General features: G+C 48.1%; 2 protein-coding genes across 3 annotated transcripts in view; one reads left to right on the forward strand and one right to left on the reverse strand.

Moving 5' to 3' along the window:
- Positions 1-159: 159 nt before the first annotated feature.
- LOC8029397 (POC1 centriolar protein homolog A) overlaps positions 160-18,141 on the forward strand; it is a 183,498-nt gene continuing 165,516 nt past the window's right edge. The window contains exons 1-2 of one of the 2 annotated variants that reach the window (XM_042286892.1): positions 160-196; positions 449-533. In XM_042286892.1, coding sequence (XP_042142826.1) covers positions 492-533 — 42 coding nt within the window. In that variant the 5' untranslated portion in view covers positions 160-196; positions 449-491. Of the gene's footprint in view, positions 197-448; positions 534-18,141 lie in introns of those variants that run through there. The other variant, XM_040498755.2, reaches the window with a different exon arrangement.
- LOC8029398 (quinone oxidoreductase-like) lies at positions 5,759-9,569 on the reverse strand. Its single transcript, XM_042286894.1, has 4 exons — positions 9,437-9,569; positions 8,011-8,112; positions 6,470-6,565; positions 5,759-5,995 (listed from the first exon to the last, which is right to left on the reverse strand). The coding sequence occupies exons 2-4, from the start codon at positions 8,071-8,073 to the stop codon at positions 5,828-5,830; spliced, it is 327 nt and encodes a 108-aa protein (XP_042142828.1). The 5' UTR covers positions 8,074-8,112; positions 9,437-9,569; the 3' UTR covers positions 5,759-5,827.

Consider the following 18,141-nt stretch of genomic DNA (forward strand, 5'->3'; position numbering starts at 1 on the left):
AGGGAAATTAAAAAATTTGTAGTTTCAACGCACAATAAGTAGTTTAGTTCAAAATAAAGTTTACAAGTGTTAGTTAAATATAAATAATGCGTTTTCTTAATGTCTCTGGCTGACAATGTCACTTATTACTCGACATCCGAAGCCAAGGCAAGCTCAGCCTTTCTGCAAATGTGTACGAAGCCGGTAGTTTTGAACGGTAATAATTTAGTCGATTTAGTTCTTAGGCTTTCGTGCCGTTTTTTTTCACGTTTCCTGTACAATCTGCTGCTTTTGTATGTTACCGGTGTACTGACAAAGCGATCTATTCTTGTTTTGTACAACACAGCAAAAAAACTTTTTTTTCTTTTTTGTTAATATAAGTCGGCAAATGCACCGCGTGAACCGTTGGAAATTTCCAGCGTTAAAGTTCTTAGAACCTTTTTTATTTGCTTATTTATTGCCCTTTCAGATAGAACCAGCGGTTGAACGCGAGTTCCGGGGATTCAAGGGGCATGTCACGGACGTACACCTCAGTTCTGATGGCAAACAACTTGGTAAGTTCAGTAGTACTTACCGGCGAAGTGCGGACCGGCAGCTGGGCCTGTTCCCACATGCAGCACGGTGCTGAATGAGTGCTTTAACCTGCGCCGAATTCAGCGCTTATTTAGCTTTGTATTCTCACCTCTTCCCGCTGATGCTTCTTACCTAGAAATGTGAGGTAACTCGCCGTAGCGAGATTAATTTCATGAGGTCCTATGCTGGCGATAGAAGCGCTCTTGGCGCCGAGTCTAGCTCTGTCTGCGGTCGCAGTGAGATGACTTTGAAGAAAGGCAGAAAGTACGGTATTGGGACAAGCTCAGTGATTTGACGGTGCTGTCTGCACTCACCACGTTGATCTCAAACAGAAACATGTCACCCAAGATCATAAGCAGCGACACATCCTTTCAGCGTCTCAAGTACGAAACATGAGATGGCACCACCGAAACCACTTACCCCTGCGGTACCAGCACTGTACTGGCAAGTGCTGCATCATCGCCAAAGTTGAATGCTAGGTTATACCTTTAAAGATGGCTACCTGTTTAAAACTATCTGCAGACTGCAATGTCGGTTGTCACCAAGTGGTGCTTGTTAAAGCACATGCTGAATTCTCTGTAGATTGGTTATGGTTGACGCTCATATATTTCATGGCCACTTAGGCTGAAAAGTGTCCCATGCATACTGACTAGTAGTGGTAACACAGCAAAGAACTAGAGAATCTGAAGAACAGACGGGTGAAGTGCTCAATGGGAACAGATTCTTTTAGAGCGCGCAGCTCTTAGGCACTCGTTTCCGGCTTGAGCGACGTCGGCGTAACCGCGCGGTGCATTATGTTGAACGTCCCATAATGCGCTGCGCCGAAACGTCGCACGACGACGCCCGTGAAAGGAGGAGGAAGGGAGGACGAGTGGGTACAGATGAAGAGGAGGGGCATACCCTCCCCTTCTCCTCCTCAAGAGCTGCACTCTAAATTGGTGTTACTAGAAGTTGTAAACATCTTTTTTTTTTTTTTTTTTTTTTTAGCAATAGTTTTATTTTCTAGTTATGTCTGAATACGAACCTTAGTAAAAAAAAAAAAGGAAAGTCCAACTCGTTGCAGTGTTAGTAACTGCACCCTTTGTGTGGAGAATGGAGATACTTGTATGTGCATTTAACATGTTATGTATTATTTAGCAAAATGTATTTGCTTCAAATGCAAAAAGCATCTTTTATTTTCCTCTGGCAACCAAGTTTGGGGCAAGAACTACTTCACACAGTGTATGAACTAAATGCAAAATTTGTTCTGTTCTCCAGGTGCTGCCTAGTATAGGTCACCTTTTCACTGCATTGCATCGAGACTGACTCAAAATACAGTTTTTACTATGATCTGGACCAGACTGTTCCAGTGTTTGTAGCACCAATTGACTTTGTGGCTAGCCCCCACAGTGGCGAGCGAAGTCAACCACCACTTCATGCTCTGGCACCTCAAAGAAGAAAATCGAGTGCTCAAGTTGGAGGGCCACAAGGTAGAATTTCGAAGATATGCTTTCAATCCAACAGCAACGACGCCACTTTTGAATGAATTTGGGCTGAGTCAGCCCGGTTGAATGGAGCCAGCCCCAACTTTCTCTTGCCTAATCAAACCTCATTTTACCTCATTTGAGCCAGCCTAGGCTAAGCACAGCGCACTGACCAAGACAATCTGGAGCGCAAGTTCGGTTGCTACTTTTGCAGGGGTTGAGGTGACGTCAGAACGTCGAGCTCTAATTGAAGGATAGGGGGTACACCTCAAGGCACGCACAGCTGATTGAAGGATGGTGGGTAGACCTCAAAGGAAGTTGCCTCGAGGTCTACCCACTGTTCTTCAATCAGAGCTCGGCATTCTGACATCCACCACAACCCCCGCACTGCAAAAGAAGCAGACGAAGAATTGTGTGTGGGCATGCCTCAAGCACGGTTGGAGCATGTTTACTTCATACATACGTGTGCTTTGGACATGTCTGCAGGCAGTATTTGTGCATACGCCTGAGACATGAGGTGACCATAGTCCTCAGGGTAAAGAGGAGAAAGAAAAGCTTTGCTGCACATGAACCTAAACACGCACATTTTTCCAAAGTTCTTCCTTGGCAAACACAAGTGCTTCTCCTCTCCAATTTTTAACGAGGAAGAAATATTGCCAACCGAAGCACATCAAATTCGCTAATATACAAGAGTCTCTTGAATGCACGTTTATGCTATTGAAGTGTATTAGCAGATGCAGCTGGATTGTGTTTTGTTTGTTTTCATGACGTTAGGTCTGTAACAAGTAAACATTCTTTAGGTTTTCTGCCATTCACTTTACTTAGTACTGATTTCGCAACTACCGTAATATCCTGAACGAATGTCCACCCTCTCACGGGAGACAGTATGGGGAAAAAAAAAAGGCGGGTGGGTGAATCTTTGGGATTAGCCCACCCGACTTTTTGAAAGAATGTTTTAGTACTGCCGAGTCCGTTGCTTGCATGCAGGCAATGTACACCGCCGATCGGCATTCGGCGCAAACACTCGTTTCGTGAAAGCATGTTTCTAAAACCGCTATGTTCCCCTTGTTAGGCTCCTGAGCCTTTGCTGATTTGTAGATTAAAAAAATGATAGGGCAAAAAAAAAAAAAAAGTCAACAAGAAAATAGGAAAGCCAACCAGGTGAAATCAGCGAGCAAGTAGGCGAAAGAAGCGAGCAATGCTGGGGGAAGCAAGAAAGCCGGCAATCACGTTGGCAAATACTTTGGCCTCGGGTCAAGTAGGGCACCTTGTCAATCACAGGGAGCGGGCTCTTGCGTAACTTTCTTGTTTGGTGCATATATGCGTGCGTCCCTAGAGACTTCTAAAAAGGAATGTCTGCCCAGATGTCCCCAGTCCCTAGGAATTGCTATTTTGAGAAGGTGGGCAATATTTCGGGATTTTCTTTGACATAAAAGCGTGGTGGGCCAAAGTTCGAGGGCGGTTGGTATACGTTCAGGATATAACGGTACTATGCAGATTCTCACGAAAACAGGACACAACGCTTTGTTAGACCAAGATAACGGGACGGCAGAAATGGACCTTTTAAAACGGAACCGTCCCGGCCAAGAAGGGACACCTGGTCACCCTACTCAGACAGTGTCTGCACTTTCTTTTGTACAGTGTATTAGCGGTGCGAAGCTGTAGCGTAACGGTGCCCACACACCGTGCGACTCCAGTCGCATAGTTGAACACACTCTCGTTCCGGGCTCTAACTAACCAGATAATGCAACTCTGACCGTACAGTTGAGAGCTCCATTCCTTCTGGGTGTCTAAACGCGCCCTCCCCCGTCTGTTGCACCGATGGGTCGACGCACCGCTCCATCTCGGACAAGCGCAAGGGACGTACGGAGTCCGCGACGCTAAAAGGGACCGCGAAGGCGGAGCCTCTCGGCAGCTGACGGCTTCCCCGCTAGGTTCTTTGCGACCTCGACGTCGTCTGCTTGCCGTCGCCGCCACTTCCCCGCTCTGTCTGGGGCTGTAAATTATTTTCCTAATGATGCGAAGAAGAGAAATTAAAGGTTAGAGGAAACCGAGCGTGTGTTTCGCCGTTCTTGCTGGTCTTGCATTGCTCGTCGAGAGGAGCGAAAACCCTGGGACGCTCGGCAAAATTTTAGAGCCCAATTGACGCAACGTCGTGCACGAGGCTTAGAGCGCCGCCTCTTCGAGTGCCTGCTTCGACGAGTCCGTCGAGGCGACGCGGCCGTGGCCTTGCTATGGTCTTTCTGGCGAGTGAATCCAATTTAATATAAACACCAAAAGAGGACCCCAATAATGCTCTCATTATTTTTATTTTCGACTGTAGACGTTTTGATTCTACCATAATCACCGAGGAGGCGAGAGTGGCGGGGCCTCCCTTTCGAACAGTCGGCCTCCAGCACGCACTAGTACACTCGCTGACTGATTTTTCAGGCTTCGAAGAACAAAAAGTATGAATTACGCAAAAGCACAGTTTGAATTTAGAAGGGATGTGAAAAACCTGTTCCGCCGACTCGTGGTGCTGAAAAAATTGCAAGTTTTGCGAACATTCCTCATCTTTGAGAGGCCGTTCCTCGGGACGGTGGCACTTTATTTGTATCTCTGATTCGATTTGTGACAGACGATGCTAAAATGCATGATTTTCGTGTTTGGAACTGTTGAAGCAAGTGCAGGTTTCAAGAGAGGCAGTGCAGATCAGTGTTGCCGCATTGGCACAAAGGTTTTTCCTGCGTCCATCACCATTTTAGTGGCAGAAGTCGTTTTTAAGATATCGTACGCACGATGCCAAGTACCTTTAGATATAGCACCACCTCACGTTTTTGTTTTGTAGAAATTTGCATCTCGTAAATTACGAAATGCAGAAGTTGTCATTCGGCAAACTGTTCCCCTCCCCTCTTTTCTGCACTCTACATTGGTTGAATGAAGCAGGGGAACTACATGAAGGCAAGTGGGTCATTAATTAAACTAAACTAAAATCACCTGCTTGTGTTCGTGATGTGAAAGGAACGCCACCCACAGAGAGATGCATGACTTATCTCACTGACAGAGGATGTATGTGCGTAGCTAGCTATGAGGAAAACGCACAAAAAGGCAGCACTGTATCAGCAGGCTGGCAGCACGTGCATGATGATGTATGTTGTAGTGAATTAGATTGGCTCTTCAAAACAACAAAATGTCTGAGTAGCTAGTGCCACTTCCTTTCTCTTGTTCGATGTAGATAAGAAAACGACGTTTCAGGTTAGTTTCTTATTAAGAAATATTTCCCACCTTTTACATGTGTTTAAATTCTGTTTTCCCTTTTTCCCTAGCTGTCATGCTTTTTCCCACAATGAAAGATTTCCCACAATTCGGCAACACTAGTGCAGATGCGAGTGGCGCCCGTCCGCACACTTGCGTTTCCTTCTTAGGACCGAGCGGTTATTCTTACGACGAGCAGACGTGCTGGCGCCCTCTATGAGGCGACCCTGGAAGAGCATTTCACTAGAGCGAAGGTTTTCCGGTATTTGCGAGATCGAATGTATGTACCATCTACAAGAAATGGTGGTTTATAATGCTGTTAAACGTTTTCGAGCCAGAGTAGAATGGAGGGTAAATGAGAAGAAAAAAAGAAATGTACAGAAACAAAGTGTACCCAACAGGTGGCACTAGTGTCTTCTCTTGCAGTGAATAGTTTGAAGAGGTTCCAAGGAACATGGTTGTGAGCAGTCGCGAATGCTTGAACCTGCAAGAGGCCCGCGACACCAGCATCCGAGCTCGTAAGTTTATTTACGAAACGTGGCACGCAAGAAATTTACGCCTGCCATGTGGGGAGGTGTTCACTGGTCCGGGTCGAGCGTGACTTTCCCCTTGGCCCCCTTTCTATTGATGAGGTCGTGGTGGGCGGCCTTGGCCCCTCCCAGCGGATAAACGCGGTCCATGACTGGCTTGATCCAGCCTTCTTCCGCGCCCCGCGCAACGTTCTCTGCCATGGCTTGCCATTCCTCCTGCGGAAAGAACGGGACGCCGCTTCTCTTCCGGTGTCCGAAAGATCTCTTTCGACGAGGGGGACAGCACTGCGATGGTTTCACGGTACTTGCGAAATCAAACCTATGTACCATCTACAAGAAATGGTCCTTTACAACATTGTCCAAGGTTTTTCTAACTAAAAAAAAAAGAATTGTGGAAAAAACAAAAGTAATTATACGGAAAAGCTAAGCATTGTGTGTGGGCTACCCGACAGAGTGTGGTAGTGTGTTCCCATGTCGTAATTAGGTCAAAGGTGTGCGAACACGATCAAAGTCCGTGAATTAGCCTTTGGCCTGCCACCAACTATAGAGCCACCGAATCCTCCCAGGGTACCAAAGCCCTAAAGCTTTGTCCGTTCAAGAATTGCGTCGCGCCGCCGAGGTCAATGGCTTCAATACGGCGACTGCGTGTAATCAAGCTGAAGGTCAGTGATAGATGCAAGCGTGGCTCACCGGCGTTGCCTTCATGAGTGCGATCCCCATGACCGCAGACTCCTTCCCCATCAGGCAGCAGGGATTCACCTTCACATCGCCCCGGCTTCCAATCACCTGCGGATGCGAGTTACGTTCTGCTGAGTGCCAGCGCAGTGTGCTATTCGGGTGTAAAACATTTTTTAAAATAAATAAACCGATAATCGGAGCGCATTCAATCTTTTTGCAAAGATGCCCTTAGGTGGTGCACTTATACTAAAATTTCACGCATATGGGATTGAGGGGAAAAAATGTAAACATAAAAAATCCCTTTTCTTTTTTTTTTTTTTCCTACACAGGAAGAAAAGGTGAAAACAGTCTGGTTGATGTTGCTATTCACAGATGGCACCACAAATGCTCTGATATGCTGGATCTGCTTTTGGGTGTCCATCTTAAAGAAGCTTTCACGATTTTACTATAACTCCTTAACTGTTTTGGGCAAGCGTCCTCAACATGGAGCCATCCGTTAATGTGGAACCGTCTCAGGACGAGCATAGCTCGTCTGCTCTCCCAGGTTCACGCACTTGACTGTTTTGGACAAACCAGGCACGCTCATGACTTAGTTTGCAACTCTGCCGACAGATGGCAGCACTGGATTTTTTCAAATTTTGCTGCCATTCTGTTGATTTTAAAATTTGATTTTGTGAGGGGATTCTGCGAAATTCCCGAAAATTAAAAACGGTTCCTGCCAAAACTCGGCACTTCACAAGGCCACTTTTTTAAAAGTATCTTAGATCAATTTTTGTAGCCGTGACTCCTTCTTTACCAACGAGAGCAGCAGAAGAAAAATTAATGCAAATTTGATTTTGTCATTTACCGTAAAGTCCCAGTGAAAACACTCGCCCATTGTGAAAATATAAATGGTGACAAATATAGGGTGGATGACCTTTGAAGACTCAACGGCGGAGCTTTTATAAAAATAATTATTGATAAATGGGGGGGGCATTAGCTATGACCACATGACATAGGAGCTGATACCGCAGATTGTGGACATGGCAAATTCCCGTTCCATTCCACGGTGCATAAGCACATGGGAACTCGCTATGAATTCATGTTACAGAAACCGATACCGCAAAGAATTGGTGGACGTGGAAAGCTTGAGCTTCATGGTGCGATAAACACGTGAAAACTCTACGGTAGGAACCGCTACCGGAGCTTGCGGACACTGCAGATTCACATTTCAAGGTGTGATAAACACGTGGGGCTACAAAGTCACTTGCCATGGCAACTGATACTGCAGATCACGCAGTTGATGCAATTCCCATCTAGCATTGCATGATGACCGATGGGAATCGGGAGTGGGTGATGTTTCTGACTTTTTAACCTAGTATGAGTTCAGCCAGAAAAACAAAATGGACGATATCTCGAGGGAGGGCGTCAATGCGGGATTTTATGGTAGTTGCTTTATATCTGCTGCCCACACAGCTCCATCTATGGGCACTAGATAAAGATAGCCTCCGGAAAAAACACATTCACAGTTTTTTTCGTTGGCCAAGGGCCATCAGGCTGCACCTCCAGCTCACCAGGATGAGGCCATTCTGTCCAATCGTGTTGAAGTCTACGGGCAAGTTGACGTTGGCCAGCATCTCCAGGATGATGTCCACGCCACGGTCATTGGTCCACTTCTGAAATCCAACCAAGTGGGAAAACAATTTTTTTTTTCTTCTTCCGTATTGAGTGTCCAATGGGGTGCATGTTTGCTAACTCAAGGGTCTTCGGTCAATGACGTTTTGTTTCTCTTCACAGGACCTTTGTTTGATATTTTCCCCGATTTAGGGATTTCCTCGCTCTGAGCGAGGCTGACCGATTGTTTTGCTAGAATCTGTCTTGGGGTAAATGCACTTAAATAATCCTATTTTTCTAGATTATCTGCATTCCCCCCTAGATTTTCTGTTCTCCAGACTACGCCAACACGTGCTCCATGAAATATCCTCGCAGGTACGCTTTCTTACACGTCCCGTAGAGGAGCGATCAATACAAAGTATGCCATATGTTAGCAAGTGGCGCTCTGTGTGTCCAAACACTTAAAATGGTTCGCACATTTGCATTTGAGAGTATGTACCTGAGTGCATCGCACCCGCTTGTGACAAGTTACGAGAGCATACGCTGGCCCCATCCATCACTCACGGCATGCAAGACGACTGCTACACACCCACAATGTACACGTATGAAGGAGAAAACAACGTGCAGCACTTCCGACCCGTGCACAACTAAATCTATGCAGAGAAATTGTTGCTTAAATAACATTGTCAGAATTATTGCAAGCGTAAGTAAAAAGAGAGATGTAGGGAAAATTTGAACATATGCACACGCATTGGAAGTGTCGCAGGGTTGCCTGATGGCATCAGTGTGCCGATGTGTTTAAAGGCCCTTTATAGAATCCACGCTTTGCGTTTCTTACGAGTACAGCCAACCATTGCTGTGCGAACGCACTCGACACGTGCCACAAGTGAGTGCGCCACTACCATTCGCTTCCAAGGACTGCTCGTTTTGGTGCAACGTCGCCGTTTGCTTCCAAGGGTTGCATCAGGTACGGGCCTCACGCAGTGGCACATTTGATACCATTTAAAGGCCCACATACAACCTGGGTATTCTGCAGGGAAGATAATACTCTAAGCGCTGCCCTTTCCTAAGCTGCAAGGGGAGCCAACTTGGGGCAAGGTAAAAAGTGGAAAGCGTGGAGTGTACATCGGCCTTTAAGACGAGCACAAGTGCACGAAGGGGCTTAAGTACGCTCTCTCATCACGAGCAGTTACAAGCGGCAGCCACGCCCTCCGGCGCACTCAAATGCGAGCTTATCTTTGTTTCCGTCCAAAACACTCTCTCGGCCCCGTCACTCGCTGAGCAATAGTTCCATGGTTCCATGCTAAGCGGCAAAATGTGGTGTCGGAAATCATCTTTAAGGTGCAGCCACGCACACCAAGGATCCCGAAGAACCCAAAAAGGCACCTGCCATGACGGACTTGAGGTAGTCCTTGTCCCTGTGGCAGACGACAAGATCCGCTCCCGCCTGCTTCACCACGTCCATGCCGGCGGGGGTGCCGGCTGTACCTGCCACCCTGGCCTTGAAGTGCTTGGCGATTTGCACCGCAGCAGTGCCCACCGCTCCGCTGGCGCCGTGCACCAACACTAACTTGTCGGCGGTCACCTTGGCTCTGCAGGGAGAACACCGGTGATGCCGTCTACCCTGAGGCTCTGCCTCACCGGCTGCTTTTTGCCAGTTTCGACGGTGGCTTTTCGGGCGGGACCGGTGCCAGAGTGCATTTGTGTATTGCTGCTCGGAGCCTGTGGAGCAAAAGCTCGCACTGCAGAACCCGGGGATCTTGGGTTCAATCCTTAACCCTGCCCGTTTTGATATGGGCGAGCATCGTACAGGCATGCGGTTTTATGTCACTACTGCAAGGTGAAAGACCTTGGTCTAGCAGTGGTGCTGCGCTGGCTAAATTTCTCATCTACAGCATAAAAGTCGCCGCACCTCAAAGGTGAGCCGACCTTACACCCTGTAAACACGAACGTCAAATTTGGTTTCTGCGCAATTACTTTGTTAGCAACTTTTCCAAACGTCTTGACATTGCAGCAGCTGCAACTCAAAATGCCGAAAAACGTGCTTGTGTGCCAAGCCAGCCTCAAGAGCATCAGTTACAAAAATATTGTTTTGAGCGTTTAGAAATGTTTGTGAAGATAACTTGATAAGGAAATAATATAATTACTCTTTGATACGTGTAAATGATTCAAGCAAAATTTCCAAGGTGGAGAAGACTTACGGAAGAATACCGCAATATCCTGATTCTCCATCCTCGAAAGATGTTTTAGGCACAATTTCCTTTTCAAGGTAAAACACAAAAGGTAGCCCACTCCTAAAATTGCACTGCCCAGTACTCTCAGCAGTAAGGGGACAGCTTTTCTGACCCCTGTCACCTTGCTGTATTTGACACATTTGTCAGGTCTTTGTTGTCACTTTTTGGAACTGCTTGAAGACAATGTTCGGCTGACTAACACTCAATTCACATGATGCGAGTTTACTCACAATTTCTCAGTTGTGAAGTCGCTTGTGCACTCGATAGAGCACTCCGCTAGTATTGAAAGGGCATGAGAGTGATACCTGGACTAAGCGAATAGCTTCAGCAGCACACCAATTACCTAGAGGGTGCAAGTTGTACTCTTTAATGTATGCGAATAATACTCGACAGACGATAATGTCTCTAGCCAAACTCATTCACACTTCAATATGCTCATCCCAGTGCCTTTGCTATGCCATATGGAACTGCATCTCAAAGGCATTCCACGATGCCTTCGGGCGGCACTACTCACTTGAGTACGAGGGCCCTGTAGGCGGTGAGGTAAGGGATGCCCAGGCACACCCCCTGCTGAAAGCTGATCTTCTCTGGCAGTGGCCAGACGTCGGTGGCGCTAAGCAGACTGTACTGGGCATACGAGCCATGCACGTTGCTCCCGTCTCTGTTGCAGAAGAACACCCGGTCCCCTTTCTGTGCGAAGGCGGAGCGTGGGGTTCAGGGGAAAAGGGGTTACACCGACAGGAAGCGTAAATTTTAAAGAAAGCTCCTGTAGATGCGTGGGAACCGTAAATTATATGGGACGCTCTCCGTAGATTTTATGGTTTTGTGGTTTATCTTTCAAGTTTGGACGGTGTTACAGAAAAGCACCCAGTTTCCTCTCTGGGCGGAAGCGCAGTGTGGGGTGAAAGGGAAAATTAATCGTGGCAACGGCAACTGTAAAATTCATTAAGTGTGAAGGGGACCATGAGACATATGGCAGGCAGTCATAGATTTCGTGGTACTATGGTTCACCTCTCAAGTTCGGTGCGGTGTTGAAGGAGCCATGGGCAGGAGAGGGAAGATTTCCTTATAGTGAAAAGTTTGGGGGGCCGGTTCCCCAGATGCAATGGGAACCATTGCATCTAAGGAACTTGTCCCTAAGCAAGCTCCCTAGATTACAAACTCTGTCCCTATTCCAGTTTCCTAGACCAACTGGTCCCTAGTCAAGTTCCCTAGACTACAGGCTCCCTTAGATTTTACGGTGATATGGTTTCTCGCACAAGTTTGGCGTTGCAGGAAGCACGAGCAAGACACTAAGTGTATTCTCACTTCTTTCATTGTCACATCTATAATTCTTAGCCACTAGATGCCACCTCGTCTTTCTCTCCTTCTCGAGCTGGGTCGTTGCACCCTGACAATAAACATTGTTTGTCTGATAGCGGCTGTACAGTGACGACATCCCTGCCGTTGTCACGCACTGGAACACGCCACTAAGTCCCTCTCATGTGAATTTATTGGGGACAAGAGAATCCCCGATGGTTTCAAAAGTGACATGGGGGCACATGATAGTGAGTCTTAGGAGGGCAAACTGTTCTCTTCCAAAAGTGGGTGCTATGCTCTAGCAAATGTCACTCATCTGCATGCAACTTGTGAGGTAGAGGTATACCAGCTTGCGGTAGGTTTGGTGTTTGTTACTGTCAAGTGGAATGTAACTGAAGTACCTTATAATCGCGTGTAAAAGCCACACTCCCCAATTTAAAACAAAATATCCCGAAAAAATATTTTCAAAAAAGTGTTTGTTTATGAGTGGCACCCCTTCCTTTTGACGCGCGGCGCCAGTGAAGCCTATCGTGCTGGCATAGCTGCCGTGTTTACACAACTCTCCGCGGCATTACGCCACCCCAGTTGAAAATTCCCATTAGATTCCAATTGGAATTTCCAATTGGTACCAGCTTGGTTTTGGGACAACCAATTGGTCACTGCAATATGGGAACCAATTGAAACCCATTAAGATTCCAACTGGAAATTTTTTTCCAATTGGTGAGACCCATTGGCTAGTGTGCTTCCAATTGGAACCCACTAAAACCAATTGGTTCCAAATAAAACCAGTTATAATTCCAATTGGATCTAATGAGAATTTTCAGCTGGGACCCCGCGCGCGGCGCAGAGAGGCGCAGCGACAGAGTTGTCACCACTTTTTGCTCTTTCCACATTCCAATCCTGTCCTCCTCATGGCTGGTTAGCTGCTTCGCAACAACAACCAAAACCATGAGATAGTGCCGCTGCTTGCGGAAGCTTTTCTTAGTGAGGTTTAGTCTCCACAAGCCTGTAAGCCGAGTGCAATGGGCAAGCACTTGACCAGGTACACGGCTGGTTTTAAACTGAAAGTTGTGGCTTTCGCCCTGAAACACTGCAAGCGTGGAGCAGGGTGACACTACGATGTTGACGAGAAGTGTGTGCGGTGCTGGCGCGACCAAGAAGATGCTTTGGCCAGCACAAACAAAACAAGGTGCACATTCTGCAGCAAGCCCTGCAAGTTCCCGGAGCTGGGGAATGAGCTCTACAGCTCTTTGAAAGAAGTGCGCAATAGTGGGTATGCCCTCTCGACTGACATGTTGAGAATGAAAGCACTGGAACTGACATGTGCGAAGGACGTGCCTTCTGGAGATTTCAAAGCGAGCGCTGGATGGCGCTCGCTTTCAATTCAGAAATCCAGAATTCAGAAATTTCTGAATCGAAAACATCTCTTCATTCGATGAAGGACGACAATCTGCCAGCGGCTTCCCGAAGAATACGAGGACAAGCTTCTCAGCTCTGCAAATGCGGTCATTTCCTTTCCTCGAGAGGCCCTAAAGCGGCCGCGGAGCGAACCGCTGGATTCATTTGTTCAGCCGCACGCATCCGTCGGTGGCGAGGGGGACAGTGCCATCTTAGAAGCTGTACCCTCGTCACCCCCTCCAAAAGGGGACGCGATTGTCCCCAAATCCTGGGACCCCTGTGGTCGAGGCTGCGCTAGGGAGGCGACGACGAGGGGGTGTCGGACGCGAGAGGGGGGACTCTCCGTCTCCAGTACGTTGGCGCCCGTCGGCTCTCGGGAATGCATCGAGCGGTGAGTCAATTCTCGTCACCGGTGCTCAGTGTGTCGCATTATTATATGCCCTGTATAGCTTCTTGCGGTGATTAAACTGTTTGGTCACCCGGCACACTGTGTGGTACGTTTGTCTCTTCCATTAGAGCGGCGCTGTGCAGCAAACAAACGAACGCGCCGCGGCGGTTGAACGCGAGTATGCTGCGGGGCGGGTGTGGGAACACGGGCTCTCAGTGAGCCCCGGGTCTTATTGTTTCGCGAACGGTATTTAGACTCCCACATTTTGGCGCCCCACGTTGGGCGCCATTTTATATGGGATGTTGCTAGCTACCAACAAACACAGGTACCGATAGAGTAACCAAAGGGTTGTCTCAACAGCGGCAGCAATCTCAAAGGAGCCGTCAAACCTAGTAGCCCACAATCCCCACATCTCCGCGGCAATGTAGACAACGTTTAGGGCTACATTACCGCGGGTCGGCTCGATTAATTACCTCCGTCGGTGCCAATGATCGTCTACCTTGGCTCACTCTCGAATATAGCGGAAGAGAAGATACACATACCAGAGTAAGGACAGAGTCCAAGAGCATTTATTAACATACTCTTCTAAATGAACTACAATGTCCCCATCCAAAATGCCCCCCGCGCCGGCAAGGTAAGAAAAGGTCCTTACCTGGCCAGACGCGGGGTTCCGGAGAGCCAAGACCGGGGAAGCATCGGAGAAGTCGCCGACACACGTCCCATCTCTTTCGCGGTCACCCGGACGAGTCCCCTCCCGAAAGCAGGAAAAGTCGAGGCGAAAGCCTCCTCGCCTGTCAGCAGTGATTCGGATCCGAGCGGGGGAATGGAAAAAGGTCCCCCCGGGAGAGAGTGAGGAGGAGAGCTCCCCCAAGCCAGGCGGCTCTCCTAGGCTTCACGGACAGGTCGGAGCTCACGGCGGAGGAGGCAGAGTGATCCGACCCGTGGCCGTTATCGCAGCCACGGGGGAAGGGAGATCACAGGAATCCCCACACAGCTTTTAGAAATATGTTATCGGGCTGCGGAAGGAACATGAATACATCATGTCCCAAATTGGGAATGCCGATCAGACCCCAGTTTGGTTTCATTTGTCGGAAAACTGTACGGTTAATGCCAAAGGCGAAAAGAGTGTGCTCATCCGTACCATGGGAGCAGAACGCCAGCGTTGCATTGTTATGCTCAGCATCACCGTGGATAGGCGGAAACTGCCACCGTACGTCATTTTTAAGAGGAAAAGGGTTCCTGCTAAAGAGTTCCCCTTTGGAATCATAGTCCGCGTGCAGGAAAAGGGCCGGATGGATGAGGAACTGGCAGTCAACTGGCTGAAAACTGTTTGAGGAAACCGCCTCGGGGCTATGCTAGCGAAGAAGTCCCTGCTGGTGCTGGATAGCATTCGCGGTCGTCCGACTGAAAAAGTGAAGGCGGAGCTGCGCGAAAAGCACAGACCTAGCCATCGTACCGGGTGGGCTTACAGGCATGCTGCAGCCCCTCGATGTGAGTGTCAATCGGTCCTTCAAGGTGGAGTTCTGTCGATGCTACACCGAATGGATGGCCAGCGAGAGCCATCTTAGAGGGCAACTCCGGTCCATACTTTCGATTTTGGGATTATGACTGTTGTTAGTGCAGTCAGTGTCTCTGAATTGCGAGGTGTAATTTTTTTCTCGTTATTGTGCGTAGTTTTAAAGATATTGACGCCTCAAAGTTTTGCTTGGGGCGCGGCCAACAAAACCGAAACTAGCCGCTCGAGGCCCCGGCACCACTGGGAATCGGCTGCTATGTGAACGTGACGTCAAGATCGTTCTCGATCAACGAGTACGCAGGCCGAGCGGCACCTACCTCTGTTGCGCTAGCCGTCTAAAGATAGGAGGTAAGCTGATTTTGTTTTAATTCTATATAGGTGGTAATTATCCAGCCTATGTAGCAAGAGTTAGTGCGTATACCCAAAAAGCTAGCGACTGAAAAACCCGTGAACTCGTGCAATGCCATACTCGGCAGCCGCCGCCATGCGTGCGTTATGCCCTACTCGTCGCTTGTATACCCAAAAGCTAGCGACTGGAAAACGAATGAACTCGTTCGCTGCCGTACTCGGCGGCTGTCGCCGTGTGTGCGGACTTCCGTACTCGTGGCTAGGCCTAAATCGTCATCGGGACTCCGTGGATGGAGCGACGTTGCTCTACCCGCGCTGCCAGTGACGTACAGTACTGGGGGCTCTCTCGCTTTCACGCTGCTGGTCAGTCCCAGACGCGAATCTTTGAGGCTCTCCGGCGCGGGCCGCGGCGCCCGAACACACGTGTGCTGGACTGTACACGTCTGTTTTTTGTTCTTTTTTTCCTCGCGCGCGTAAAAGCCGAAGTTCAAAGTCCACTCGTGGAACAGCGTTCACCCACACCTTCTCCAATTTCCCGTCCGTTGGAAACTTGTGAAAAAGCACCTCCGTGTTGCCCAGCGGGTTGTTTGAGCAACCCACAGCGCTACAAGTTGCACTCGGCATCTTTCGAGGAACAGCTGGGCAGTCTTGGGCGCACAGAGTTGTTCGTTAAAACGAGTCTTGGGGTGCTCACAAGCAAATAAACAAAAGGCTATACCGAAGCTACACGGGCTATAGATAAAAGCAACGACTAAACGCGCCAATCACAAGCCGAAGTAGCGGTGGTAGCGGCTCAAAGAAGCGCACTCCGCGCAATGCCCGGACCGGAGGAAAAAAAGAGAACGATACGGACGTCACGGCCCAATGTTGCTTTGGCGATCGGCAACCCGCTGGCCGCCCGCTAAGGAGCAGCGGCTCGCGGCGGGTTGCATTTTTATTATCGGAATTAGTTGGGAATGCGGCGTCCGACGGACGTGATATCTTGGCTGGGGTCGTATTTTGTGTCACTACATCGATAGCAGTAGTTTATTTCATTTTGAGTTTTGGCCGGAGTTGCCCTTTAAGACGGCCACTGGACGGCTCAAGAGAGGATCTTTGTCGACTGTGACCGAATGGATTGTGACCACGTCTCACTCGACATCGTTCCGAAGAGCTTGAGAGTGAACGGAATCTCTAACAACCTTGATGGCGCCGAGGATGACCTTGTGTGGGAGCGCGTCTCCGAAGAACTAGACTCCAGCGCCGAGGACAGCTCAAATGACGAGGAGCGAGGCCCAATAAAAGATGTTTGGGGCCAGTGCATCCGACCGGAAGTATGTCCATTTTTGCATGCACATACAGGGTGTCACAAAAGAAAATTTACACTGTCTTTTTTACCGAAAAAATAAACTTGGCATCGCCAAACGCTCATTCTCTGCCCAAAGGTAGCGCTAGAGGTCACAACCAGATGCCAAAGTTTCAGCCCGATCCGATAACTTAATCAAAAGTTATAACTGATTTTCTCAAAAGTTCAATGGGAAAATGGCGGCTGATGGAGTTTTCGAATACATGGCGCTCTATGGCACCAGAAACCGAAAAAGGGCAAAAATGGGCTCCATTTTTCCATTGAAATTTTTAGAAAATCACTTAACTTTTGATTAAGTTATCGGATCGGGCTGAAACATTGGCGTCTGGTTGTGACCTCTAGCTCTAACTTGGGGCGGAGAATGAGCGTTCGGCGATGCCTAGTTTATTTTTGCGGTAAAAAAAGATAGTGTAAATTATTTTTTGTGATACTCATTTTCACCTTAAGGTGCGGCCCATACACGAATTCGTGTATGGGCCGCACCTTAAAAGTCGGCCTTCAAATTTAAAAAAAAAAGAATGTGTGGCCCTTACACGAGTTTTACGTACGCTTTTTCTCTGGACCATCAAGCTGTTGGTGACCAAAATCTGTCCACCCGTAATCGGACAGGGCGACAGAAACCACATGCTCATTAAACCTGTTATCTAGCTTTTCAGCTTATAATATCGCTCCCGCCCGTACCCATGTGCAGAAAGCAGTGCCGGGTTGATTGTTCTGGCGAGCACGCAGTTTCCACCACCCCGTCAGTTTAGGGGCAGACGGAGTATACAACGCTATCATCACATGCCATACCTTTATGAATCATTCAAGGAGGCACGAAGACGACGTCATGCTTTGCTTTATTACTCCTTGGATGTCGCAAGGTCATTGCTTGCTCATGCCTCCTTAGGCCCATTTCAGACCCACTTCACATGAAACACTTTTCTCAGTGTCTTGGCATCACCTCCAGCAGCATGGGCTTCCAGCATTCACATCAACCATTAAAACTTGACTAGGTATGTTGTGATCAAAAGTGTAATTATGGCCTGCTATTTATACACAAATTTACATACTGGTTAACCCATTTTTATAATCTTAAATGGTATCGAGAATGCTAACTAATCTCCCCAAAACCGTCTACCGTAATATCCCGAGTCATCGCCCACCCCCCAACCGCCTGAAATTTGTTAAAAAAGTGGGGTGGGCCATGTCTCGGTGGGTGAGCACAAACACTTAAAAAAAAACGGAAAAAAACGCCTATTTTTCTCTGCGTATCTAGCGCTGATGCACAAGAGATACATCAAACTCAAAACTCGATTTAGTTTCATTGTTTTATAGAAAAAAAAATGCTCACGAAAGAATATTTTACTATAGCGAAGTCCGTTGCTTGCATACGCGCTAGAAACACCGCTGATCTGCATATAGCGCGAACGTTTGTTCCGTGAAAGAATGTCACCACTATGTTCTCCTAGTTAGTAAAAAAAAAAAAAAAGAAAAGTCTACAAGAAAATAGAAAAAACCGACCAGGCGCAAAGAGCGAGCGAGCGAGCGGACCAAAGAAGCGACCAAGAGCAATGCTGGGAA

Source organism: Ixodes scapularis, unplaced genomic scaffold (assembly GCF_016920785.2).
Source record: "Ixodes scapularis isolate PalLabHiFi unplaced genomic scaffold, ASM1692078v2 PGA_scaffold8__174_contigs__length_109621045, whole genome shotgun sequence".
NCBI classification, from domain to species: domain Eukaryota; kingdom Metazoa; phylum Arthropoda; class Arachnida; order Ixodida; family Ixodidae; genus Ixodes; species Ixodes scapularis.

What these genes read in the sequence shown, in the direction of transcription:
- LOC8029398 (XM_042286894.1), bottom strand. Translation starts at nt 8,073, where the DNA reads ATGCTGGCCAACGTCAACTTGCCCGTAGACTTCAACACGATTGGACAG. An exon ending in GACAGAATGGCCTCATCCTG is followed by an intron (nt 6,566 to 8,010) that starts GTGAGCTGGAGG and finishes TCGCATCCGCAG; the next exon opens with GTGATTGGAAGCCGGGGCGA. An exon ending in CACTCATGAAGGCAACGCCG is followed by an intron (nt 5,996 to 6,469) that starts GTGAGCCACGCT and finishes TTCTTTCCGCAG; the next exon opens with GAGGAATGGCAAGCCATGGC.